Here is a 23,774-nt window from a genome sequence, read left to right on the forward strand (position 1 = left end):
CTGATTGTTCCTGCTTCAAAGACTGGATCTGGTTTTAGGCAGTTAGAATAACTATCCAAACACAGCCCCTGGAGTTAGGTGCCTCTAGCCAACAGCTACTTCACTCAGCTAAGGCTGTGAATAGCAGCTAAGAAAGGTGAACATGCACAGAAGCAAAAATAGGATGGGAGCGTGAAATTAGCTAATGCAGTTCTAAAGTGCTTCTTTGATTGTTACCCTATTTTGAAAATGCTTAGTTCTTTCCCATTTTAACTGGGACTGTTTCTCTTCATAACAGTCGTAGACATTATTTCAAGCAATTCCTTTGCTTACAACAAGTAAAAGAGGAGAAATGTTGCAGTATTCAAGTAAGAATGCAAGATATATTCTCAGCGTGACGGTCCTTGAAAGCTCCAGTTGTCTTTTTCCATGTCTTTTTTTTTAATGTATGCAGTGTCTAGCTGCTAATGAGATATTTTCCTTGCCACAGAGTCCTAAAGCAGGGTTTGATGGGTGACACAGCGCTGGCTCACTTCATATTACTTGATATTACATAGGTGGCTTTGTGGCACTGCGTGACGGTCAGGCAGCTCGCTGTGTTGGTGGCATGTTTATCACGACGTTGTCCAAGAGCACCAGAACTGTTTCACAACTGCCAGCAGCCCAGGGCTGCCGGACATGGCTTCCTGCGCTGTCCGTGCAGGAAAGAGAGGTCACAGACACTCGAGCCTCCGGGCTGCTGCCAGCCCTCTGCCCGGGCCTGGCGGTCTGAGTCTCCCTCCTGCACATAGACCTTGCGGCAGGCGCCAAGGCTGCAGGAGATGGGCCCAGTGCTCTGTTCACGTGGCCCGTTTGTGCCAAAGCGGAGATCTAGCGGTGATCCTGCTGAAGGCAGGAAGAGAGCTGAGTGCTAGAATGTGAAACGGGAAGAAAGCTCGTTACTTGGGACAGCTGCAATTATCATTAAAGGGGAAAAAATCATTTTATTGTTTCCAGGGGGCAAATATGGTTTTTGTCCCGCACAATATTGTGAAATGAAAAGCTATTCTTCTAATATATGTGTTACTGCTAGGGATTCTCCACTGCCAGATTGTCTGCTATCGTGACAATTAGACCTGGTTTTACTGAGTAGAAAAATTTTTCCAAACAATACTATTGTTTGATCTGTTTTGCATTCTACTTCTGTTTTTTTTTTTTTTTTTTTTTTAATCTTCTTTTATGAGAGGCATTTAAATAACTCCCCAGAACTTTTCTGGGTGTTCATTTGATGCACAAAAAGAGCTAATACCTTGCAGTCCTATCCCTCCAGCAGAACTTTGCATGGAGGGCGTTGCTCGTCGCATACTCTGTGTTTGGTTCTATACATGTGTTTATATGCACCATGATGACTGTTGCTTTTTATATGGCTTGTATCTTCCAAATATTTACTGTTCATAGAATCATAGAATCAGTAAGGTCGGAAGGGACCTGTGGAGATCATCCAGTCCAACCTCCCTGCTCAGCGGGGTCACCTAGAGCATGTCAAACAGGGTTGCATCCAGGCAGGCCTTGAAGATCTCCAGAGAAGGAGACTCCACAACCTCTCTGGGCAACCTGTTCCAGGGCTCCATCACCCTCACAGTGAAGAAATTCCCCCCCTCACGTTCAGGTGGAACTGCCTGTGGTTCAATTTCTGCCCATTGCCTCTTGTCCTGTCACATGGGACAACTGAAGAGTTTGTCCCCATCCCCTTGACACCCTCCCTTCAGGTACTTGTACACACTGATCAGATCCCCCCTCAGTCTTCTCTTCCCCAGGCGGAGGAGGCCCAGCTCTCGCAGCCGTACCTCATCTTCGTAGCCCTACGCTGGACTCTCTCCGGTAGCTCCATGTTCATTATGCCATTCCAGTAGCATTTGCAACTTGCTCTCATCAAAGATGATCCATGGAGAAACAATTTGTCTGGCCATTTATTTTAACTAATTAAGTGTTTTTTACTAGAGAATGATACTAACTCCTCCTTCCTAAAATAGACCTCACTTTGATTTTGGTTTATAAAGCTGAGTGATTTGCAATAGCTGATCTTTAACAGCACTCGTTTTGCTGGAATTCCACCTCTGGGTCTAGGAGTTTGGGATAAACTTTGGGAACCGCTGGGCTAGCACGCGGTGCCTGCGATGACCGCGGTCCCCAGGATCCCCCCGGCCTCGTTTCCAAGCCTGGCAGAAGGCGTCACGTCTCTGCTAGAGATGTTCTCGTCGACTCGGTGCCCCGTGTCTTGGGCCGCAGGCGCGGGACGTGCCGCCATCTGACCCTTCGCCGCGTGTGCTTTGCCCCCAGGATATCCCCACGGGCGCGGACAGCTGCGTGACCAGCCTCTCGTGCGACTCGCATCGATCGCTCATCGTGGCCGGCCTGGGCGACGGCTCCATCCGCGTCTTCGACCGGAGGATGGCTCTGAGCGAATGGTAACGGCGGAGCCGCCCCAGCCCCTGCCTGCCCGCGGCTCCAGCCTCCCTTGAACTCTGCTTGGTTTAAAGGCCCAAAGCCCGCAGGGAACTTAGTAATGTTGAGCTTGGCTCCAGTGACCGAAGTGTCTCACTGGATAAAACGTCACCGTTTCAGTGGGTGCTTTCGTGGCCTTCGCGGTGCTGCGATCCGGATGTCGCTCCCTAAGGCGCCGTCGCCTCCGCGCCTTGTTCGGGGCCTGCCAGACCCCCGGCATCCCCGCTTTGGGGGAGACCGTGTCCTGCCCCCGAGCTCGGTGACAGAGTCTGCAGGGGCAGGCAGAGCCTCCCCCTCTCCTTATACCGTGGAGAAGAGGCCAAAGCCGTGGGCTTCGCAGCCCCCGTTCGCCGAGGCGCGCGGGGTTGTCCTCGCCCTTCCTCCTCCTCGCCTTCGAAACACCTCTGCTCTCTGCTTGCTCCGCAGCCGCGTCATGACCTACCGCGAGCACGCAGCCTGGGTGGTGAAAGCCTACCTGCAGAAACACCCCGAGGGCAACATCATGAGCGTCAGGTAAAAAGGGCATTTACTGCTTGAGCTGTTTTCTTTTAAACACCATTTGCCTTTCTGTTTAAAACCTGCCGCTGGGTAAAGCGCTTTGTCTGGACGTTTGCCTCGGTAGTTAACTCCCGCTCCAGCCTTCGTGGAGAGAAGGTAAAATGCAAAGCGAAGCTTTCCCTGGAAGCCCGTTAGGGAGGTTTCAGAGTAAACAAGAAGATATCTGTGCTGAAATTACTATCACGAGGTGCGCGAGGGAGGAATCGAGCGAGCCGTAAAGCTAAGCTAGACACGCTGCCTCTTGTGGGTGTCCTTCCTGGCTGCGAGCAGCGCTGCGGGGTCGCGGGAGATGGAGCGCGAGCAGGAGGGAGCTTTATGTTGCATCTGTTGGGCATATTGCTGTGTGGGATTACTTCACCGTCTAGCAATTTTGTACACATAAATCCATTTCTGCTGCCTGGTAAATACTGAGCGGAGAGCGGCATATATTTATTTAGCCATTAAAGAATGGCAGAATATAATTTATTGTCACAAAGCCACTGTTTGCACACAAAGAGGCTCTTTTTCTTGATTATAAAATGAAAACAAAACTTAATATTCTGGAATGTAGAACATTCCCAAAGTGGGGGGTGGGCAGCAAAAAAATATCAAGATTTTCAGAAAGGGACTTAAGTGATGCAGCTGCCAGATTTGTCAGGCTCACATATTACAGTTTTTAATCTTCCTGCCTGTAATCTCCTTCAGCCCTCCCAGGGGTCAGGCCTGTGTGCTGGGCCAGGCCTTGTCTTAAGGCTCGTTTTTTCATTTCCTCAGTGCCCTTCTCAGCAAATGGTGCTTTTGCTCAGGATTGAAAAAGTACGAGAAAATGTTGCAGTTCAGAAGACCACGCTGGTCTCATCCTATGGGGAGGGGGTGCGTAAGACAAGCCACCCTGCTCTCAATTTTCCCCCGTTCCCTTGACGGCAGTATCCAAGAAAAACGAACGTTAGGATAGAGCTGTTTCTGGTGTAACAACACCAGAAAACAACAAGGCGTTGTGCTGTTTATGGAACAGAGAAATCACAGAGAAAGTTTTTATTGGGAGCAGAGAGGCGTTTATAAGACGAGACTGGCAACGCCAGCCCCAGTTCTGCAGCTCTCCGCCGACTGGCACTGCTCCATCACTTGATATTTTGTTCAGCTGTTTTGATCTATGTACTAGTGCGACCATTGGGTTTTCCTGCTCACCAGCAGTTCACCAGGGGCTCTTCTTCCAACATCCTAAAGTGGAGTAATGGGATAACATGGACCTGGCAGACATATCTTAGACTTTTTCCTGGGTGTTGGAAAAGTGCACAGTGATAGCATGCAGCTAAGTGGGATGTCAAAGCAGGACTTTTCCCTGTTCTCTTTTGAAAACTGCATCCAGTTAATCAGCAGGTCTGCTTCCAGTTGTATAGTGTTGCTAGAAAAGGTCCTTAAATGTCTTTGGAATATCCCGGTTTAGTAGCTTAGCTGCTGTTGACTTGTTTTAATTATTAGCTGAAGCACCAGTTGCTGTTCTGCTGGGATGTACTTTGTTAAGCCCATGTTCTCGTATGTGCTCATAAAACTGCAGAACTGTGCTTCCAGCTCTTACCTGGTCTTCCAGTACGTTCAGAACCATTTTCGAGTCTTAGTAAGATTCGAAAGTTGAAATGAATTTACTGTGCATTTGATCTTTCTCAAAAAATACTTCCATCTAGTCTTTAGACTAGAATGAATTTAATTCTTGAATTTAATTATGTGACAGCAGGAATTACAGCGTTTAATAATAATATAAATAATCCTGAATAATAGCTTCTGATCACTATTAGAAATTCCAGAAGTAAAAGACTGAAGGATATAGGCATCTTAATGCTTCGATCTTAATTCTGTAGAGTGATTCACAGTCACACACGGCCATCAGCGACTTGAAAAAAATACTCTAAGTTTGTCGTCCCAAAGGCCTTATTTCTCTATGAGTAGAATAAGATCAGATTAATTGATTTTGAATTTAGCTTCCATAAGAGACCTTTCTGTTTGTCTTTTCCTACACTGGTCAACAAGAGTCTTCTGAGAAGCACAGAAGAGCAGATGTACCATAGCAAAAACTTCAGTCGTCTGTTCCAGGGACATAGAACAAGATGCCTCCTCTTCATTTCTAATAGGCTGGATTCTACTGGTGTATTTCAGAGATCATTTAACAACAAGAAACCATTTGTATTTGAAAGGTGCTTGATCTACTAAGCACAGTATCTTTCCACTGCCACTATTGCTTTCCCCACTTTCTGTTTCCTGATAAGTAAAGTCATTAGTAGGATCGACACAGAGCCCGAGCATGAAGCGCTGTTTGTTATGCCGGGTCCACAGAGTACTTTGGGCAGCACAGACTTGTGCATCTGTGTCCAGACAGTTGGCATAATGGATGGTACTAGCAGAGCCCATCTGGTTAGACCGTTCTAATACAATTTTCTGCTGTGAAAAGGAGAAAGAATTTGGGTTTGACATGTAGCTTAGTGTATTGAGAATGACATAGCAGTAAAGGCACTCATAGTCAGTGATGGGCTGTAAGTGATAAAAGTAATAATGGATCGCTCCTGAGAGCAGAGGCAAGGCTGTTTGTGCAGCACTTAATGCTTTGTGGATGGTACTGAATGTAAGTGACGTCAGTAGGAATTCAGTCACCCTAACAGAGAGGGCATGGCTGCCTTCTTCTTTATCCTAATTTTCTGATCAAGATGGTCAGATCCCAGATGGCTTACTCTCCTGAGCTGTAGGATCTGATCTGGGGCGGCTTGACATTGTGAAATTCATGTGTTGGCAGTGTAAATGGAGATGTGCGGTTCTTTGACCCCAGGATGCCAGAGTCTATGAAGGTCCTTCAGATAGTCAAAGGGCTGACGGCTCTTGACATTCACCCACAAGCCAACCTCTTTGCGTGGTAAGTTCTAGTTTCACCTCTTGCATCTCTTGAGTAGACAGAGGACAAATTTGTCTCTGCAATCACCATTCATGGGATTTTGTTTTGTTTTGTCCTGTTTATTCTCACCATGAACAGTGCAGCTTCATTCCCATGTTTGCAGCTGAGGTGTTTTATGCTTCGCATGCATTACTGAAACCTCTGCATGAGTGACTTGGAGTAAAGGCGTACGGTCTTTCACTCCTTACAACAGATTCCTGTTCAAAGACAGTATGTGCATTTGGGCTCTAAGCAGGGCTCAGCACCTGCTCCACAGCCATGTATCTTCACAGTTGTTGGGGAATCCACTTTCAGTGAGTGCGTACATCAGCTGTTTGTATTTTCTGTCTCAATCCTACCATGTAACAGGTAACTGTGGTTCAAGTCATTCTGTGAATCTCTCCTCATTGAGGTTGCCATGTTACAGTTAAAGTCAATCTCCCCCCTTATAAGAACTCAGTGCTCATTAGTCTGTTAAGCAGCTGAGGCCTCCACAACTAAGAAGGGGGCTGCAAGCAACAATATGTGTTACCAGACCATTCTCAGTGACACCAGGTTCTCTTTATTCATTTTCAGTGGCTCAATGAACCAATTCACTGCAATCTACAATGGAAGTGGTGAGCTGATCAACAATATCAAATACTATGATGGTTTTATGGGACAAAGAGTTGGAGCCATCAGCTGCCTGGCTTTCCATCCTCACTGGGTCTGTATTCTCTCTTTCTGGAATTTGGAATTTGCATTTCTGGATGAATGTCAGTGTTGGAAGAGGGGAAGGTGCAGAGACTTCTCTAGCAGAAAGGGGTGCTGCCCTGTCCCAGTTATCTGAGGGTCCTTTGAGTCTGACTGTGTAGCTTGGGTCCTTCACTGCTTGTACTTCAGGCTATTTCAGACAGGGCAACACTGGAGGTGCAACCAGTGCTGCTGTTTTATGATATGCTCCTAAGACCAGCACAGAACCCCCAGCTTCTGAGCCCTTTTCACTTGGGGTAGACTTCACATACCGTTCCCGTTTCCTTCCATCACTTTGGGGCTGCACCTTCGCTTAGCTCCATAGTTCCTGCCACAGAAATTCTCTGAGGTGAATTCGACTGGAGCTGATGGGAGAGGTGTAATCTCCCAGTTCCAGCCTGCAGACTTTTTGTGTGCTTACAGACAGTAGGGTCACCGTTGTGTCTCTGAGGCTGCTTTTACACTGTCTCTTATGTAATGCTATTGGAAGACCTAATGCTGTGCAGTAGAAAAACTGCATGTACAAAAAAATAGAATTCTGCAAGAATTAAAGACATAAGCTAAAAAAAACCCAGAGTGAATCAGAGTAAAAAGAAAGTTTCTAAATATGTCACAGCTGAGCTGGCTCTGCTGTAGTGGTCAGAGAGAAGATCTGGTCACTAAGTTAGGATGCAAGTGCCCATCTGCATTATGGACTTCTGCTCATTCAGAGATGAGAATAAGTGAAGGAGACAGACTGAAAAAGCAATGTGAATGGATAGGAAAAACGGGAGGAGGCTAAAGAAGGCATGTAAACAGGCGGTTGTGTTAGAAACCTGCACATCAGAACTCAAATATATGTAATGCAAAAGAGCAATGGGAACGATAAAGGACCTGGAGGAGAGGAGGAATGAAATATGCTATGCTGTGGTTTGGTATTGGCTGGCCTGAGAAAGGGAAAGGTGATTTTGTGGCTGGGTTATATGCACTTTATATCCTGAAGGTAACAGGGTTAAAGAAGAGCATATCTCCTCATTGGTTTTGAAAGGTCACTTTGCAGAAAACCAAACAACGATTTTGCTATTCTGCAGTGTGATAGATAAAGAAGTGGCTGATCACTTGAATCATTTTGCTTTTTAAATATGCAAACAAACAAAAACCTGTCTAGCCCAGAGCTCTGTGATGAGACTTGTTCCTGGCCCTCTCGATAGTGGGTATGCTAATTTTCATTCCAGGACACTGTTCATAACTAGCAAATTTGCAGTCATTTAGAAAAATTATGTTAGAGTTTGGCAACTAATAGTCACCATAATTTTTCCCTCTGGCTGAAACAGGGGCATACGACCTGCTGACACAATGTAGGTACTGGCAGAAATGTCGTCAGAGCTGCATTGGCAGAGGCACTTAAGAGCTTTCTAGCATCTGGGTGCTAGTGCTGGAAATGTCGACCATTACCATTTCCTCGCTGATGTGCCTCTCATTACTGCATAACACCTGAGCGTTTATCCCTGTTTTGCTCTCTTTCCACAGCCTCATCTGGCAGTCGGAAGCAATGACTACTACATCTCAGTGTACTCAGTGGAGAAGCGGATCAGATAACGGCTCAGGGCAGCGTCACTGGAGAAAGGGAGTCCCAGCGGACAGGGCCGTGTCTCACCTATAATGTACATAGTGAAATTATCGACTTGAATGTTTAGTGTTGGCTGCTGCTGCAACCCGTAACTTGAACATATTTTTTTTTCTGACTTAGCTACTGATGATTTGACAAGGGGAAGAGAGACAATCTCTTTTTTTTTTCAGCTGTATCCTCTAAAAGCTACAGAAAAGGAATATTTTATTTTTGTTTCCAATGGTTGGCTTCTCTGTTAGAAACACGGCTCCTGAGCTTGGAAGGACTGGATGAGGCAATACCCTTGAAAAGGGCTTTTTGTTTTAGTCTTTGTTTTTGTTTTTCTGGAGCGTAGGTTGCTTTAAGGAGTGAAGTCCGGACTCACCTACAGCTCTGTGCGTTTGACCAGACTATGGGACCCCTCCAGCTGCTACCTAGCCTGTGCCAAACAGTAATCCCTCCGACAGGGCAGCAAGACCAAGCTGCCCATCTGCAGGATCATACATGTGCTCCTGCGCTCCCTGAGTGTGGGAGGAGGAGATAGGAAGGCATCTGCTCTACATGAACCTTGTCCTCCCTGCAGTTTCCTCTCCAGTGGAAGCAGAGCCCAAAGAATCAGCTGGGAGACGTGGTGGCAAGGGGAAGCAGGGATCCTGAGGAAAGGGGCTTGAGGAGATGACAGGAGCAGGGCACGGTGCCACCATGCCACAAAGTTGCACATACCAGGAAAAGAGGGGCAGAAGAACATGGACATCTCCAATGTCCCAGCAAGCCTGGAGCAAGTCACTAACATAACCACTTTCCACCCAAGCGCATGGTGCGGGTGAGGGGGGTGGAGGACTTGGGGTATCGCAGTCACTGTTACTTCAGCAGTCACTGTCCTCTCGCCCACAGCGATTTCCACAAACACGTGTGACAGCTTGGAAGCTCTACACACCAGCAGAGGAAGCTCCAGGCTCAAACCCCAGGCGTTCGTCTCACCCTGATGTACTAAGGATCAGCTAGGTGATGGACATGAGTATTTGCACACTTAATGCTGTATGTATGCAGCTACAAACATCATGTGTCCACATATGTGTACGTGGTCGTGGCTTGTCTGTGTGTCCCCACAGAACTGCGCATGAAACCACACGTGGTCTGAGCACAGAAGATCACTAAACAGGGGGCAGATGGCAGGCCATCCTGCTTAGAGCAAAACCACTTTGTCCTGGCTGTCTAAAGGAAACCCAGCTCCATCTTCCTCACCTTCCAAACTTGTGTAATGAAAGTTTCTGTCCCTTGAAATCTGTAATGCACCTGGAGACCGATGCAGGGGAGGGGTAGGCAAAGCCAAAGCACGGTTTTCTTCGGTGAAGCGCTGCCCAGGTCTGATTTAGCTAGCCAGGACAAGCAGAACTTGTCATGAAATCATTGCAATGACAAAGGTGGACCTGCTAAGTCTAAAGTCCCCAGTTTTCCTTCAGGCTGGTGCTGGTGGGTTTGCAGGCTGACAGAGGCTCCTGGCCAACCCTGCCAGGGATGAGGCCGACTGCAATGGACGTATGAATGAGGAAGGGGGAGAAGTGTCCTCTTACTGCATGGATGGCAACTTCACCTCTGCCATGGCACCCACTGGCGTGCATCTGACCTTGTCACTGCTCATTATACACCAGATAATTTTATTTTCCTGGGCGTTCAGGCAGGTGCCCGTGCAGTAGCCTCGGAAGCGGCCGGGTGGCTATTCCAGGCTTGCCACAGGGCAGCAGAATACAAAATCCCGTATGCACATCTGGACTCTCCTTTGGGCGAGGTTCCTCGAACTACAGAGATGAAGCAGATGCCAAAGGCCGGGCGCCGTGGCCTCCCCCGCGGGCACCATCGCCTCCCCTCTCCAGAGGTGGCAGCGGGCCGCTTCACAGGATGACGAATCAAAGGCTTTGAACTTAGGAAAAACTACCTAGAAGTCCACTTTGGGGCTACCAAAAGTTAATTATGGTCTAACGGAGCTCTGCCTCTCCCTTCCCCTCCGAGCTGCTCCAGCGCCGGCAGCGCGTGGGCTCGGACGCCCTCCCGGCCCCGCGCCGGCGCGGAGGCTGGCGCCGGCCTGGCCGGCGAGCGGCGGGACCGAGCTCGGGTGCTCGGCTTAAGGACAGACGAGAGATTTTTAACTTCTATCAGTGTCTTTGTTTAAGGAACAAGAAATACCTGGCAAAATGCAGAGGTGCAGCGCGGGAGGGGGCCGCCCGCCCAGCCCGGCCCGCCAGGAGAGGGGGTTTTTAGCGAACTTGGCCTGTTCAGCTTTCATCGGAGCGGGTGGGAGCGGGGGCTGTGTTTTCACAGGTCTGATGCAGAGGTTCAATCATGGAGTTTAACTAAGGATCTGGAGAGCATCCTACCTAAAAGTTCACTTATCTCTATTTATTTTACAAAAATTTAAAAAAGATATTAAAAAAATAAAACGCGATTGTAATGTGAAAGTAAAACAATTACAAACAATAAATGGTTAATAAAAAATAAACGCAGAAACACTTCTCGGCCTCGCACTGCTTTCCTGGGGCAGAGGCGGGGGGGCAGCACGGGGCAGCTCTGTCCTGCCAGGAGTCCCCATGGTTTTAGCTTTAGGGATTTTTTAGCTTTTAGCTGATGTGCTGCACGGCCCTGGGGCTACTTCGCCGTGGGAAGGTCCCGGGCAAAAGCCGCTTGTGAGAGCACAGGTTACTCCCGAGTTAGCTGGGACCCGTCCAAGCAAACCCCCGGCTTTCCGCCGTCGGCGGCTCAGCTTGGCTCGGCGGGGGCTGCCGCTGCGGCTCCGGCGGCTCCGGCCGCGCGTGCGGCTTGCCGCGGGCCAGCGCAGACGCTCACCGTGTCCGGGAGTTTCCGCCTTGCCCTTGCTGTAGCCCCCGCCGTGTTTGGCCTCGCCGCAGGCCAGCTGCTTCAGGGACCGGGCCAGCGAAGACGCGGCTCGAAGGGGGGGCCCGGCTCATCGCCCGGGTGCTGCCACCATGCTCCCAGCTCGGGGATGCTCCCGGCTCAGGCTGCCCGGTTAAGGCTTGTTGGAGGGGTCCCAGCCCCAGTACACCTTGTCCTGCTCGGGGCACGAGTGATGGTCGTGCGCTAGTGTGTGCATGTGTGCGTGGCCCTGCATGCACGTGTGCATTACCCCACGTGCACAACTCTCACGCACAGCCCCACGTGCGTGTGCACGCCGCGGCCCTGCCGCAGCCCCTTGGAGCCCACCGGGAGCGCGAGCAGCACCAGGGCTCCCGGCCGCCCTGCGCAGCCCCTCGCTCCCCGCCGGGAGCCGGGGCCCCGAGGCAGCCGCCTGCACCGGCCCCACGGCCAGGTCCCCAGCCGCCGCCAGCCGCAGCAGCCCCACTGCCAGCACCCACGGGAAGCCAGAGCACAGGGGGCCGCAAGGCACCGGCAGCTCCTGCGCACGCGCCCGGGGCCGGCGCCGGCGTGAGCCGGGCTCCGATACGCGGGTGCCAGGGCCAGGCGTGTGCGCGCACCTGCTCCAGCACGTGTGTGCACCCGCTCGGACACACGTGTGTGCCAGGGCCGTCCACATACCCACCCCAGGGGGGCCCCTATACCCCCCCATACCCCCCCATACCCTCATCTCCTACACCCCCATCCCCTATACCCCCCATCCCCTCCATCCCCTATACCCCCCATATCCCCCATCCCCTACACCCCTCATACCCCCCATCCCCTATACGCCCCATACCCCCCATCCCCTGTCCCCCCCCATACCCCCATCCCCTATGCCCCCCATATCCCCCATCCCCTATACCCCCTATACCCCCATCCCCTATACGCCCCATGCCCCCCATCCTCTGTCCCCCCCCAATACCCCCATCCCCTATACCCCCCATCCCCTATACCCCCCATATCCCCCATCCCCTACACCCTTCATACTCCCCATATCCCCCATCCCCTACACCCCTCATACCCCCCATCCCCTATACCCCCATGCCCCCCATCCCCTGTCCCCCCCAATACCCCCATCCCCTATGCCCCCCATATCCCCCATCCCCTATACCCCCTATACCCCCCATCCCCTATGCCCCCCATATCCCCCATCCCCTATACCCCCTATACCCCCCATCCCCTATACCCCCCATGCCCTACACCCCCCCCCCGCCCCTTCCGGCCCTTCGCCGCCCCCACAGCGCCCCCAGGCGGCGCCTGCTCTGCGCCTCGCCTGCGTTCGCTTTCGCGTTCGCCCGGGCCAGGCCCCGCGCGGCCGCCGTCGGGCAGGGGGCGGGGCGGCGCGGCCGGGGGCGGGGCGCGGCGGCGGCGGCGCCGGGGCCATGGGGAACCTGTTCGGGCGGAAGCGGCGGAGCCGCGTCACCGAGCAGGACAAGGCGGTGCTGGTGAGCGGCCGCCGCCGGGCCGCGGCGGGGGGGGCCCCGGGCCGGCGCGGGTGGGGGCCGGGGCTGGCGGGGCGGCGCGGGGCCAGGCCCGGGGCCGGGGCCGGCGCGGGAGGGGGCCCGGGCCCGGGGCTGGGGCTGGGGCTGGGGCCGGCGCGGGTGGGGGCCGGGGCCGGCGGGGTCCGGCGCGGCGTCGCGCCCGCTCCAGCCTCTTCCCTTCTCCCTCCTCAGCAACTGAAGCAGCAGCGGGACAAGCTGAGGCAGTACCAGAAGCGGGTGAGCCTGCACCTGGAGAAGGAGAGAGCGTTGGCCAGGCAGCTGCTGAAAGAGGGCAAAAAAGAGTAAGGGGGACGTCGCCTCTGCGAAGCTGGTGTTTTTTAAAACAGGCCTTCCAAAATCTGTTGCTTCTTTTTAACCGCAAACTGTCAGTGGCTTGTGTGAATAGCATGTCAAGTGCCTGCTGTTGTGTCTTATTCTGTATGTGTATCATAAGCGTTTCATAGCACAGGCTCTGTCTTGCATTGCTATTGCACGTGCAGCGCAATGAAGTCCTAGTCTGTGATTAACATTCCTAAGTTTTCTGGTGCCGGATGGTGAATTTCTGATTAATTTCTTCATCCTTATTCTTTACAGAAGCAACTCAGAGTTTGCATTTAAGTTGCACATTTTTCCTCCTCACCCACTTTGGAGGAACAAAACACAAACAAATACAATTTTGGTGCAGTCTTTTTAGGCTCATGTGCTTTATTCTATATTGAGCTTTTCTCCTCCTCCTTTCCTTCAGAAAAGCTATGCTGTTGCTAAAGAAGAAGCGTTACCAAGAGCAACTTCTAGATAAAACGGAAAACCAAATCAGCAACTTGGAACGGATGGTAAGCAAGAATCAGTTATTATAGCCTGCGAATGACCTGTTATCTGCAGGTGTTATAAGTGTTATTTGCGAGCTGTGTGTTCCTTCTGATTCTGTGGAATTGCATTTTAATTATTGTGTCCTAATTGAGGTTTATTCTGACAGAAGTGCAGATGCTTCCGAAATCACAGTTATACCATGAGTCTTCCCTAAAGAATCAAGCAGTGAACATGTTTTAAGTTGTAGTGCAGGTTTTGTGCTACTGTGTTTTGTAAATCGCTAGACTTTAGTCACTGCATCAAAAGATGTAGTAGAAACTTCCTTAGACTTGTCTCTCTACCTTGATTTCAGAAATGGATGCGTTCATTCTGGGGTGACCATTAAAACCCTGGCCTTAGCTTAGACTGTCAACAAGGAAATCACTTGAAGGCCTATTGGATTTGCTTTTGCAGCTGCCTGAGTTAAAGGGGTTTTGTGCATGTTTCTCATTGGCCTGGTATGATTGGAGCCCCCGTTCACTAGAAAAGGGGCTCTTGGCTCTCTGCGGCTTGCAGCTTCTCTGGGGGTCTTGGAAATCTGTATCTGGCAAATGACGGGAACGTGACAGCCTGTGATGCTTCCCTCCTTCCTGTTTCAGGTCCAAGATATTGAATTCACTCAGATTGAAATGAAGGTCATTGAGGGTCTGAAAATTGGCAATGAATGTCTGAACAAAATGCACCAGGTATGTATGACTAAATTAGCTGAGTGTGCTCTTGCCTTGGACTGGGCAGAGTCCTGGATGTTTGTACCTATCTACCTGCAAGCCTTACATATGGATGGATTTTTGCCTCTTTCCTCCAGGTTATGTCAATAGAAGAGGTGGAAAGAATAATAGGTGAAACCCAAGATGCTGTGGAGTACCAGAGGGTACGTACTGTATGCATGAGTAGCTCTGAGCAGAGACAGCCTGTCATACAGAATTTGTCCAGTATGCCTTACGTTCCTTATCTTATTTAGGAAACAATCAAATTGGAATATGAATCTCAGTTCCCCGTACAAAAAAAAAAGTTTGTTAATTTTGAATGTTCCTTCACCCCATGTTTACACTGGTTTCCTGTGTGTGTTTTTCTCACTATAAGCCATAGAGCTTCTGTTGTTACACTGGTGTTGACTGGAATATTTTTTTTCCTCTCTTTTACAGCAAATAGATGAGATATTGGCTGGCAGCTTGACAGAAGAAGATGAAGATGCCATTTTAGAAGAATTAAACGCCATTACTCAGGTAGGACTAATTTGATGTTCTTTTAATTAGTTTTAATCTACATTTCCAAGAAGCTATTTTTAACGGGACATGTCCTTTTCCCCCACTATTGATAGTTTACCTTTCTGCCAGAGATCCCATTTATACTTATTTGTGTCCAGTTCCTGCATAATCAAAGATCAAGCTAATTGCTCTGTACTCAGGGGTCATTTTTTTGAAACAAGATATTTTTAAGTGTTGTACTTTATTAGCTGTTCGCTACAGTCAGCTGATCTCTGGGCTTTCAGGATAACTATTCCACTTTACTAGATACAGACTGTGAACATCCTGGATCATGCTCAGATAAACACAAGTCAGTGTAAGTTAGCATTCCCAGCCATCTCCATAGTGCCTGTTGCTCTTCCAAACCCTGACTTGGCTTCACTGCGGGAAATGTGCAGTCAGTGGAGACTGAGGTAGAGAGTATTTGCAACTAGCAATGCTTTGAGGGATTTCACAGCTGACACAGGCTCCTATTAAGTCCCAGTTAATAAAAGAAAAAAATCTTGCTCTCCTTTACTGGACAATACTGAAGCCTATGGGACTCTTCCTGCAACTCTGGGGGCAGTTATCAGTTTGTGTGTGACACCTCTTGCATTGATACTCTGTTCCCCAAAAGTCTGCATGGAACTGTGGCACAAGGCTCTGTGACCACAGCCTGGCATATGGGGCATGTGTCATCTTTGATGTTCTTGCAGGAACAGATTGAGCTTCCAGAAGTTCCTTCAGAGCCACTCCCAGAAGAGATCCCAGGTATACTTTATTTAAATACTGTGCAGCTTTGGCTTCTCATGCATCTTTTCAGCTCTGTGAAATAATTTGAGACCCTCACTTTACGTAAGTATTGTCCTGGTAAATGTGAAGGAATCGATCTTTCGGTTTAAAGCAGTATTGCTATGCCAGCACTCGAGATGAATGGTGAAGCACAGCTGGACTCAGCTGGGTGCCAGAAGCCAACCTGGAAAAGGATCCATCTCCTGGGAAAACAGACACTGAGCCATCAGTTGCAGAAGCTGGATTTCTTTCATGCTTTTGGAAGCCAGGAGCTATAAGAAGCCAATTCCCCTGTGAAATCTGCCCAAAGAAATGTGGGATATTAGAAGGGGGGTTGTTTCTTTTACTATTGTTTACTATTAAATATGGATCGGATGTCCTGTCTGTACATTGACAGCAGGATGGCCAGAGAAAATATGAGCTGTCCTTGCTGCGTGTAGGTGGCTGAGCCCTGTTTAAATCCCTTTTGGTGGAACAAAGGGGTGAGTGGCAAAGCATGTCTACCCTCTGCCCTCTGAGAAATTGCTTGCTGTTCCAGATCTGTATTGTGTGCTGTGCTCGTGGCTTATTAAGGTTGTGGGGTACATTTTGAAATTGTTCTTTGAGTGGTGTGGGGAATAGGTGTGATTGGATATGTAGAATTATTTGTAATGAGCATGTATTAGTTCAGTGACTTTCTGGGTGCTCCACAAGTATTTGTTGCTTTGTGGAGAAGTGGAATGTGAGTCCTAGTTCTTCCACAGGCAGTGACTCTGGAGATTTTTTGCATTCAGTTTCTGTAACAAATTTCTCTTTCCTCCACAGAAGCATCACCCGTCAAGAACAGGCCAAAACCAGAACTGGTGGCAGCATCTTAACTCCCACTTCTGGGGATTCCCCCACATAACTTTCACCCAGGACAGTTTGCCATCCCAGCATGAGCTGGGACTAAGCAATGCCTTGGCAGCATCCCAGCTGTGCTGGGCGGATTGTGGAGCAGGATTCCCTGTGCAGGGTGGGGAACCTCAGCTGACTATTGCTCTTGTATCAAGATTATTTTCTAGTGCTTTCTTTTTTTGTAACTTAAATTCTAAACTCACTCAGCTGCGCTGTCTTGGGAGTAAACAACAACAACTCGAAAACTTCCAAATTCAAATGCTCTTTAGATTTGGTTTCAACTGTAAGTCTGCCTCTGCTCTGACTGAATCCACAGAAAGTCCTCCCCTTAGAGTGCTTATGTGTTTATAAATGGCTGTCATAGGCATCTGGCTTTATGAGAAAGAGACACTGCACTCATGAGCCCTCCAGACCTTTCTGTTGCCTTCAGTTCAGTCCTCTCAGTCCCTTTGTTTTGCTTTTCTGATTCTGTCTCTAAATCAGTGATTGATGAATCACCGATTCATACAAATCAGTGGCTGGAAGGTGTGAGGACCTGTGAGCCACCATAAGGGCATGGGCAGACTGCAGTCAGGCTAAATAAGGCAATAAGTCTTGAGCTCCTGTAACATTTTGTGCTACAGGTGGAAAACAGTTCTTCCCTGGCACTGTGGTTTAAAACCAGTTTACGAGTGAGGCTGTTACTTTTGGGCTAAGCTCAGAGCAATTGCTTCGCTTTACACTTGTCTGCAGCAGCGTTGATGAAACAGTTCTCCAGTGTGAGGTGAAGAGCTGATCTACCACTCAGCATGAGTCAGAGGCAGTGTTAAGGATTCCCATTCAGATGTTGCTCTCCCTATCTGTCTATGGTAATGCATGGTGCTGAGTGTACCAGCAGAGCTGAACTTACAGAAATCTGACAAAGCTCTTAAATTATGACAAGGACTCTACTGCCTATTTTGTGAGCTGTAAGTCATCGCTTAATGGCTCTGCACCCTCATCGGAGTCAGAGTTCACCTTTGCAACGTTCAGATGGACAGAGATCAATTCTGCTTTCAGTTGCCAGCTCTCGTTGTTTGATATTTCCCTGTAGTGTAGGAGACTGGAAAGGTCAGTCCAGGGTGATTGAGACTCATTCTGTACCAGGTATGAAGTATGAAGTGTCTTAAATTAACACTCCAAAGACTGTTCAATAAGTAGTTAGGGGGGATCTTTACTGTGGAGGACAGTTCTGTACTTAGCATGGTTTAGAGGGACTTGGGTTGATATAGCTGATTAATTATTTGGAAAATTGCCTGGCTAGCGAGGTGGCAGGCAGATTTAGCCGTTCTTGGAAGCAAGCTTATTTGCCAGCTTGCAGATGCTCTTCAGGACATTGCAGATCTTTATTTATTATATTCTTGAAGATGCAACTCTTAATCCATTCTTCTGCAGCACAGCAGAAGAAAGACACAGAGGGTTCTTCAAGACTTTTAGTGACTGCCTTTGGGGTTATGTGATCCGGTGCTAGACAATTATAAATATTCCCAGAGACTGTGCTGCTCTCCAACTAGTGGTGATGGGCCAGCGGTAATTTTTTTAATCATTCTTCTCTTTTTACCTAAGTTTATTAAATTCCAAAGACTGGACTGGGCATTCAGGCCCTTTTGTGAGGGGCAGGATGCAGAGTGCAAGTCCTCAAAGTGGCATGCACCTTGGAATTGCCCTATTTTCATTTTCACTGCAGTAGCTTGTAATTCATGTTTCTTAAAGCCACTGTTCCACAGGATTCAGACCTATCTCTGTTGATTAGTGTGCAACTTCAGAAAACAAGCTCAACTTTTTCTGATATTGGCACAGTAGGCTTAATGATAATTTTGGTGCCTATGTAATAAATGCACTAGTTACCACAGTCAGTGTTTGGAACAGGCCTGTTACAACAACTGTTCATTCAGCTTTCACAGCTGAAGCTAAAATGGGGCAGATCTGTATCTTATTTCTCAGCCTTGTGATTTTTTTTTCTTCAGGCAAGATTGTTGTTCCCTTTTTTTCTGAGTTACCACCTTGAATGTCATGCAATGCGCACTTTTTCCACCAGAGAGAGCCTTGTGTTCGTCAGCACAGAGATGTCTTTAATGTTTTTGTGGAACATTTTTCTTTCAGTCGCCTTTAGTCCCTTGCTCGCTTGGTGTCAACTTGTTTAATTTTACCCTATTTAATTTGTAATTCATAGGAGTGAATGCTGGACTCTCCCAATAAGGTCTTGAAGGGACCTGCCTAGGAGCACAGCTTTTGCTGCTAGCACTTGGAGTGAACCCTGTTAAATAGGGTTGGCACACCTCATCATGGATGAGGAGAGAGCATCACAGTCTGTGCCCCAGGTCTTTTCCATGCGCCTCCTGGCAACAAGGGAGACACAAGCCAACCATCCCAGGGGAAGCTGTGGTGATGCTGTGCCAGACCCCTGTAGCTGCCAGTCAGGGAACTGAATATCCCGGCCCAGCCTGTGCTTTCTAGCTCGGTGCTTCCCTTGGGTGAAAGCTGTAGTCCAGAGAGGCAGCTGGGCTAGTACTGAAGGGGTTAATGCAGCTCCTTGCATTCGTAACTGCAGTAAAGAGGCCATTTACTGAAGTCTTAACAGGAAGGTTTGAAACAGGTTGCCAACAGCTTCCTCTTCTAATCACTGTACCAAACAGATTGTACTGTGTCCCCGTGAGAGGAAAAGCCAGGGGTGGTGTGTGACCTCTGTGGTGTGCTGTAACAATAAATATTTCTAATGGTTTCACCTATTTCTCTTTCAGTCTCATATTTTCACAATAAATGTTTTGGATGATCAAGCGTCGCCTTCTTTGCCCCCCTTTTCTCCCTGCTCTCAGGAGAGATTCGGGCAGGGAGGATTCTGATCTCGTTCCGTGTGTAAGAACACAACGATCCTGTTTGCGTAGATGGCCCAGGAACGCTTTCCCGTTGCTAAATTGCAGCGACGGTGACGTGGCGCTGTTCGGGAGCAAACTGCTGGGGAGGTGGAGGTGTGCTGAGAAGAGACGCTATGTTTACGTTTTATTGTTGTGGTGAAGGTAAAGCAAATTACATCGAGTTGTTCTTCGTCGGAAGTATTCTGGAACCTTTAAGAAACTGAGAAATAAATGGTTTGTGCCCTGAAGCTGGACTCTAGTGAGCTTGGGGCTCACTCTGGATCACAGTAGCGATGTTGTCCTGCCACTGCCTGGGCTGGGGTCTGATTTGCCCTCCCTCAGTGATTCTTCTGTGCCCAGCCTGGTAGGATTCTCCAGCTCCCTGAAGCAGCCTCAGTTCGTGTTCGTAGCAGTTACCTGTTCCCAGCTGGCATGTGTCTGCAGCGCGCTGTTCCTAGGACCAAGTCCACCGTGCAGCACTGCGTTTGCCCTTGCTCCTCAGTCCTGGTGAGGATGAAAGCGTGGTGTGCAGCTGTGGGTTTGGGATAACGGACCCTCTCCTAGCAGTGCGTCTCATAGGTGCTTCTCATTCGAGCCACCAGCTGATGTTTCCAAGATCCTTTGCTAGTTCCCCATTCTTTTGGATTTACACTTTTTCTGGTGACTGAGGCAATGGGATGTTTCTGGGCCGCTCCTGCCTCAGCCAGCCGGTCCCTTTGCTGTAGCTCTGTCCCCTCTATGGTCTCCCTGCAGGCTGCGACGCCTGGAGTTACTGCTTCCCTGGGACTGCAGCTGTGTGGCGGTTCATTAACACTCCCTTGTACTTGCTCAGCTGTGGAAGTGGGGTGGGAGCAGGCACCCTGCGGTGCAAGCTGAGCGTGGAGCAGTTCCAGCTGTGTTTTAGTTGGCCAGATGTTTAGTTAAAGAAATGAGAGTCCTCCCTCAAAGAAAGTCATTGAGGCAACGTGGCTTGTTGCTAATTAAACCCTCCTAATACAAGAGTCTCGTGCTGCTGCCCCTGGAGCCCCCCCCGCTCCGATCCCTCGCCTGCGCCCGCTGCGGATGCCCGCGGCAGGGTGCCCGCTGCCTGGCTGCCGCTCGACAGCGGCACCGCGGCAGGTTCTGGCCGCTGGAGCAATGTTGCTTTAAAAGTACCCGTTACAGGCACAGCACATGCAAAGGTGACAGCGAATTTCACTCCCTTAACATTTACAGGACTAGGTGATTTGTCACTTCTCTCGGAGCTGTTGCCTCAGTCTCGGTGGTATTTCAAATACACCAATCAGTGCGTGATCCAGTCACCATGGCATTTAACGTGACTTGTGTGGAAATGTGGGATCATCTGACCCCGTGCAGAAGTCAGTGGCTGGGGGAAGGGAGAAGCTCTGCTTGGAGACAACGCTGCCTTTTTCTCCTGTTTTCTCCGGAGAGAAAGTCTTTGTCCCGTGAGAGCTGTTGCTGCAGTCTGTCCTTTCCCGACTTCAAATCCACCCTCGCTCGATGGAGCTCTGCCCCGGGCTCAGCCTCGCGGAGCAGGTGAATTCTGCCGCGGTACAGACTGTCCTCCTGCAAATGTCCCCGGGAATAATGTATGAGGCTGTGGGGGAGAGGGAATTACTGCGAACGTTATGCAAGCTGCATTGCCTTTAAATAGCACGTTACTCAATGTTGTCCACGAGGCAGCACAGTGTCTGAACATCAGCTTCGTTCGTTAGTTTGGGCTGTTTTCTTCTGAAATCCACCCCCCTGGTGTTCTGAAAGTTGTCTGGAAGTTGAGTTGGGGCAAAGGCACCTTTGCCGTCTCGTATGCCCTGAAAACCTCTCCTCCTGCTCTGTCAAATCACCACAGCCCTCTCGTTCTGTATTCAGCGGCAGAGATGCCATGCCGGAGCTGTTGCGGTTTCTGTGCTAACACGGCTGGATTTCTGTGCTGACTGGAGAAGCAGGAGGGGTTTTAGCCGCGCTGGAGGCTGGCATGGGTGCAGACCCTGCTTGTTCAAGTGTTTCCTGAAATGCCCGTGGGAAATCTAGTGAGACAGAAATCATAGTGGCAGTCGGTCTGCAGGCCTTTCCTCTGCAGCTGGCTCCGGTTGCTTTCTGGCCTCGGTGGCGCGGCCGGCGCTGCGCACGTGGCCCGCAGCTGCCGAGGGTTCGCGTCCACGTGATGCAGCAGCCGGGGCGAGCCTGCTGCTGCGGCGCAGCTCGGTGCTCCCATGGCAGCGGCTCTCTCTTCCCACCCTGCCATTAACTCACAGAATTCTCTATTCTCCACCCTCCTCGACAAACACTGAGTCAGGAACAGGCGCTGTTTAGAAGAGGTTTGTAGGGGGTCCGCCATTCTTCTTTTCCTCGTCTTCGTCACGTCTCACCCTGCAGAATCACTGTTCACTCCAAGATCCCCATGCCCGGCCCACACTGGGGATGAGCGAAGGCCTCAGGGTGATGCTTGTGCTGGTAGGTAGGACTGGTCACGTTTTGTTCTGCACTCAGTGCCCAGCAACCTCACCCCTCTCTGGGCCGTGTGCTCAGGAACACAGTCAGATCAGCCACTACCTCCTTTCTTTTTCCCTGTTCATGTATTTTAAGTGCCCGGGTGTCACGCTGAGTCACCAGCTGAGAGATGGAAGAGGCTTTGGCAGAGAACAAACCTGAGTTTTGATAGTTCAACTGTGGGAAAAAAATCAGTGCAATTTCCTAATTAAAGCAGTGATGGGAACAAAGCAGATTTGTTAGAGGGCTGCATGGCTGAGCTCAGGAATGTGACCTTTGCTGGCTCGTAGTCCCATACGGGAGCTTTCAGTGAATGGTGGTGCTTGGCAGTGGCTGAAATGCTGCACTAGCAACTGCTCTGATGTAGGAGAGTCAGAGTTGCACCTTGTGAGCTTGCAGGGGAAGCCAGACCCACTTCCAGGTTGATTTCTAATCTGGAAAGAGTGTTGGGAAATCATCGTTGTCCCCAAGTTACTCTCTTTTGCTATTCCCCCCCCCCCCCAGACATATGCTTACTTACCTGTAAGTGGAAGGTGTTTTTTCAGTCTTAGGTGAAACCGTGGACATAAACTGTGTTTCTTCATAAAGCTGTCACTGCAAAGCAGTTTACTATCTGCAGCCGTCTGCTATCACCTGGCCAGGTTTTGCCTACAATATCTGCTTTTCTGAGCATGTGTTTCCAGTGAGGAAAAGGGCTGCCACAGAAGGGCTGCCATGGGGCTGAAGTGAGTCGTGGCCTGCACAGCGTACAATTAGGAAGAGGAAACAAGTGGAGACCAGTTCCAGGGACATGTCTCGGAATCAGGAAGAGGTGGTGTTCGTATGTGTGAGCTTGTCAGTACGGTAAAGCTGGGGAGACACAGGAGGGGCTGGATGGGCTTAAGATGGGAGTAGTAGCGGGTCGAATTCAGTGGCATATTGTACTTAAAACCCTAAGACCCAAAGCTTCTGCTGCAGCCCGGGAGACTGAAGTGCCCGTAAAAAAGACAAATGTGACAAAGCACACCTCAGGAGAGGCAGCGCGGCGCGAACGCAGGGCAGCCCTCGGCTGGAGCTGGGCGCATCTGGGCATCTGCACTCTGCAGAGACAGAGCTCCGTGCGGAACGTGCCCTGGGGAGGGCTGGCGGGTTCATCAGCTAACGGGCAAGACGATGCCTCTCAGAGACCTTGCTGTACCTCGTAGAGCGAAACTCTAAACTTAGCTACTTTGGGTGCTAGGAGCAACACAAAGCTCCGTGCAGGCCATTTCCATACAGACATACCCTAAAAGAGCCTGTTCTCCTATGCTAGCAAAATGAAGGCCACGTGTGTATATAGCTGCTATTAATAAACATCTCAGGAAGGTTAAATAGCAAGGGTGGAAAGCATTAGCTAAGCTGAAAGTGCAAGAACAACTAAGTATCATGTAGCTATAGATGAAAGTAGGTTCAGGACCTATTTTCTGACCCTCAGAGCAGGGAGGCATCTGAGCAGGTTTTAGGTAGAAAGCCCTGGCCTGGCCTCCCAAGCCCGCACTGACTCAGCTACTCAGAGTTTCCCGTGTACCATAACAGAGAAGCATTAGCTTGAAGAAAAGAGGCAAATCACCTTGAGCAGGAGATGGAGCAGTGCCTCGGGAAGGGGGCTCGTTCAGTCCCGTCAGCCTCGCCTGGCTGAACCTCTCTACGAGCAGCCCACCCAAAAGTGGTTGTTCCTTCTCAGTGAGGAGGGTGCTGTGCAGTGGGGGAAGGTAGCGTTGGGCCTCGGATGAATCCATTACACACTGTAATTAGTGATGCTGTCCAACTCATCGGTTGGAGACGCTGCCCAGTATATTTCCCCTAGTTTAATAACGTGATGCAAAATCCCATTATGCCACTTATGCAAATCACATAAACTATTCTTGTTATTTAGAAGTATCCCCAGAGAGCTCTTTAGCAATCTGTAGTTCAGCATTACTCACTCATAAAACTAGGAGCTGGGGTAAATCAGGAGTGAGAGGAACCATGGCCTGTTCAGCAGACCGAGAGTGACAAGGAGAAAACACCAAAAACTCC

At 49.7% G+C, this 23,774-nt stretch overlaps 2 protein-coding genes across 8 annotated transcripts in view; both read left to right on the forward strand.

The window, feature by feature from the left end:
* The window catches only part of RPTOR (regulatory associated protein of MTOR complex 1), a 153,389-nt gene extending 142,639 nt beyond the window's left edge, over positions 1 to 10,750 (forward strand). For all 6 annotated transcript variants that reach the window (XM_062591395.1, XM_062591394.1, XM_062591396.1 and 3 more), the window contains 5 exons: positions 2,299 to 2,426; positions 2,890 to 2,976; positions 5,786 to 5,902; positions 6,497 to 6,626; positions 8,162 to 10,750. In XM_062591395.1, the coding sequence (XP_062447379.1) occupies positions 2,299 to 2,426; positions 2,890 to 2,976; positions 5,786 to 5,902; positions 6,497 to 6,626; positions 8,162 to 8,230 (531 nt within the window). In that variant the 3' untranslated portion in view covers positions 8,231 to 10,750. The remainder of the gene's footprint in view (positions 1 to 2,298; positions 2,427 to 2,889; positions 2,977 to 5,785; positions 5,903 to 6,496; positions 6,627 to 8,161) is intronic.
* A 1,754-nt stretch (positions 10,751 to 12,504) lies between these two features.
* CHMP6 (charged multivesicular body protein 6) lies at positions 12,505 to 19,164 on the forward strand. 2 transcript variants are annotated; one of them, XR_009960352.1, is made up of 9 exons: positions 12,505 to 12,595; positions 12,824 to 12,933; positions 13,377 to 13,464; positions 14,080 to 14,166; positions 14,286 to 14,351; positions 14,626 to 14,706; positions 15,423 to 15,477; positions 16,303 to 16,492; positions 19,134 to 19,164. XR_009960352.1 is itself a non-coding variant. In XM_062591872.1 (8 exons), the coding sequence occupies exons 1-8, from the start codon at positions 12,533 to 12,535 to the stop codon at positions 16,353 to 16,355; spliced, it is 603 nt and encodes a 200-aa protein (XP_062447856.1). In that variant the 5' UTR covers positions 12,505 to 12,532; the 3' UTR covers positions 16,356 to 19,117. The 2 variants fall into 2 exon arrangements, 1 of the variants encoding a protein (XP_062447856.1); XM_062591872.1 differs by lacking the exon at positions 19,134 to 19,164 and having other exon boundaries at positions 16,303 to 19,117.
* Positions 19,165 to 23,774: the final 4,610 nt, after the last annotated feature.

The sequence above is a fragment of the Rhea pennata genome, chromosome 19 (assembly GCF_028389875.1).
Source record: "Rhea pennata isolate bPtePen1 chromosome 19, bPtePen1.pri, whole genome shotgun sequence".
NCBI lineage: Eukaryota > Metazoa > Chordata > Aves > Rheiformes > Rheidae > Rhea > Rhea pennata.

Bases quoted from the DNA above. Each gene is read 5' to 3' on its own strand.
- CHMP6 (XM_062591872.1), top strand. From the start codon at position 12,533: ATGGGGAACCTGTTCGGGCGGAAGCGGCGGAGCCGCGTCACCGAGCAG. The intron at 12,934-13,376 runs GTAAGGGGGACG...CCTTTCCTTCAG, and splicing joins CTGAAAGAGGGCAAAAAAGA to AAAAGCTATGCTGTTGCTAA. The intron at 15,478-16,302 runs GTATACTTTATT...TTTCCTCCACAG, and splicing joins ACTCCCAGAAGAGATCCCAG to AAGCATCACCCGTCAAGAAC.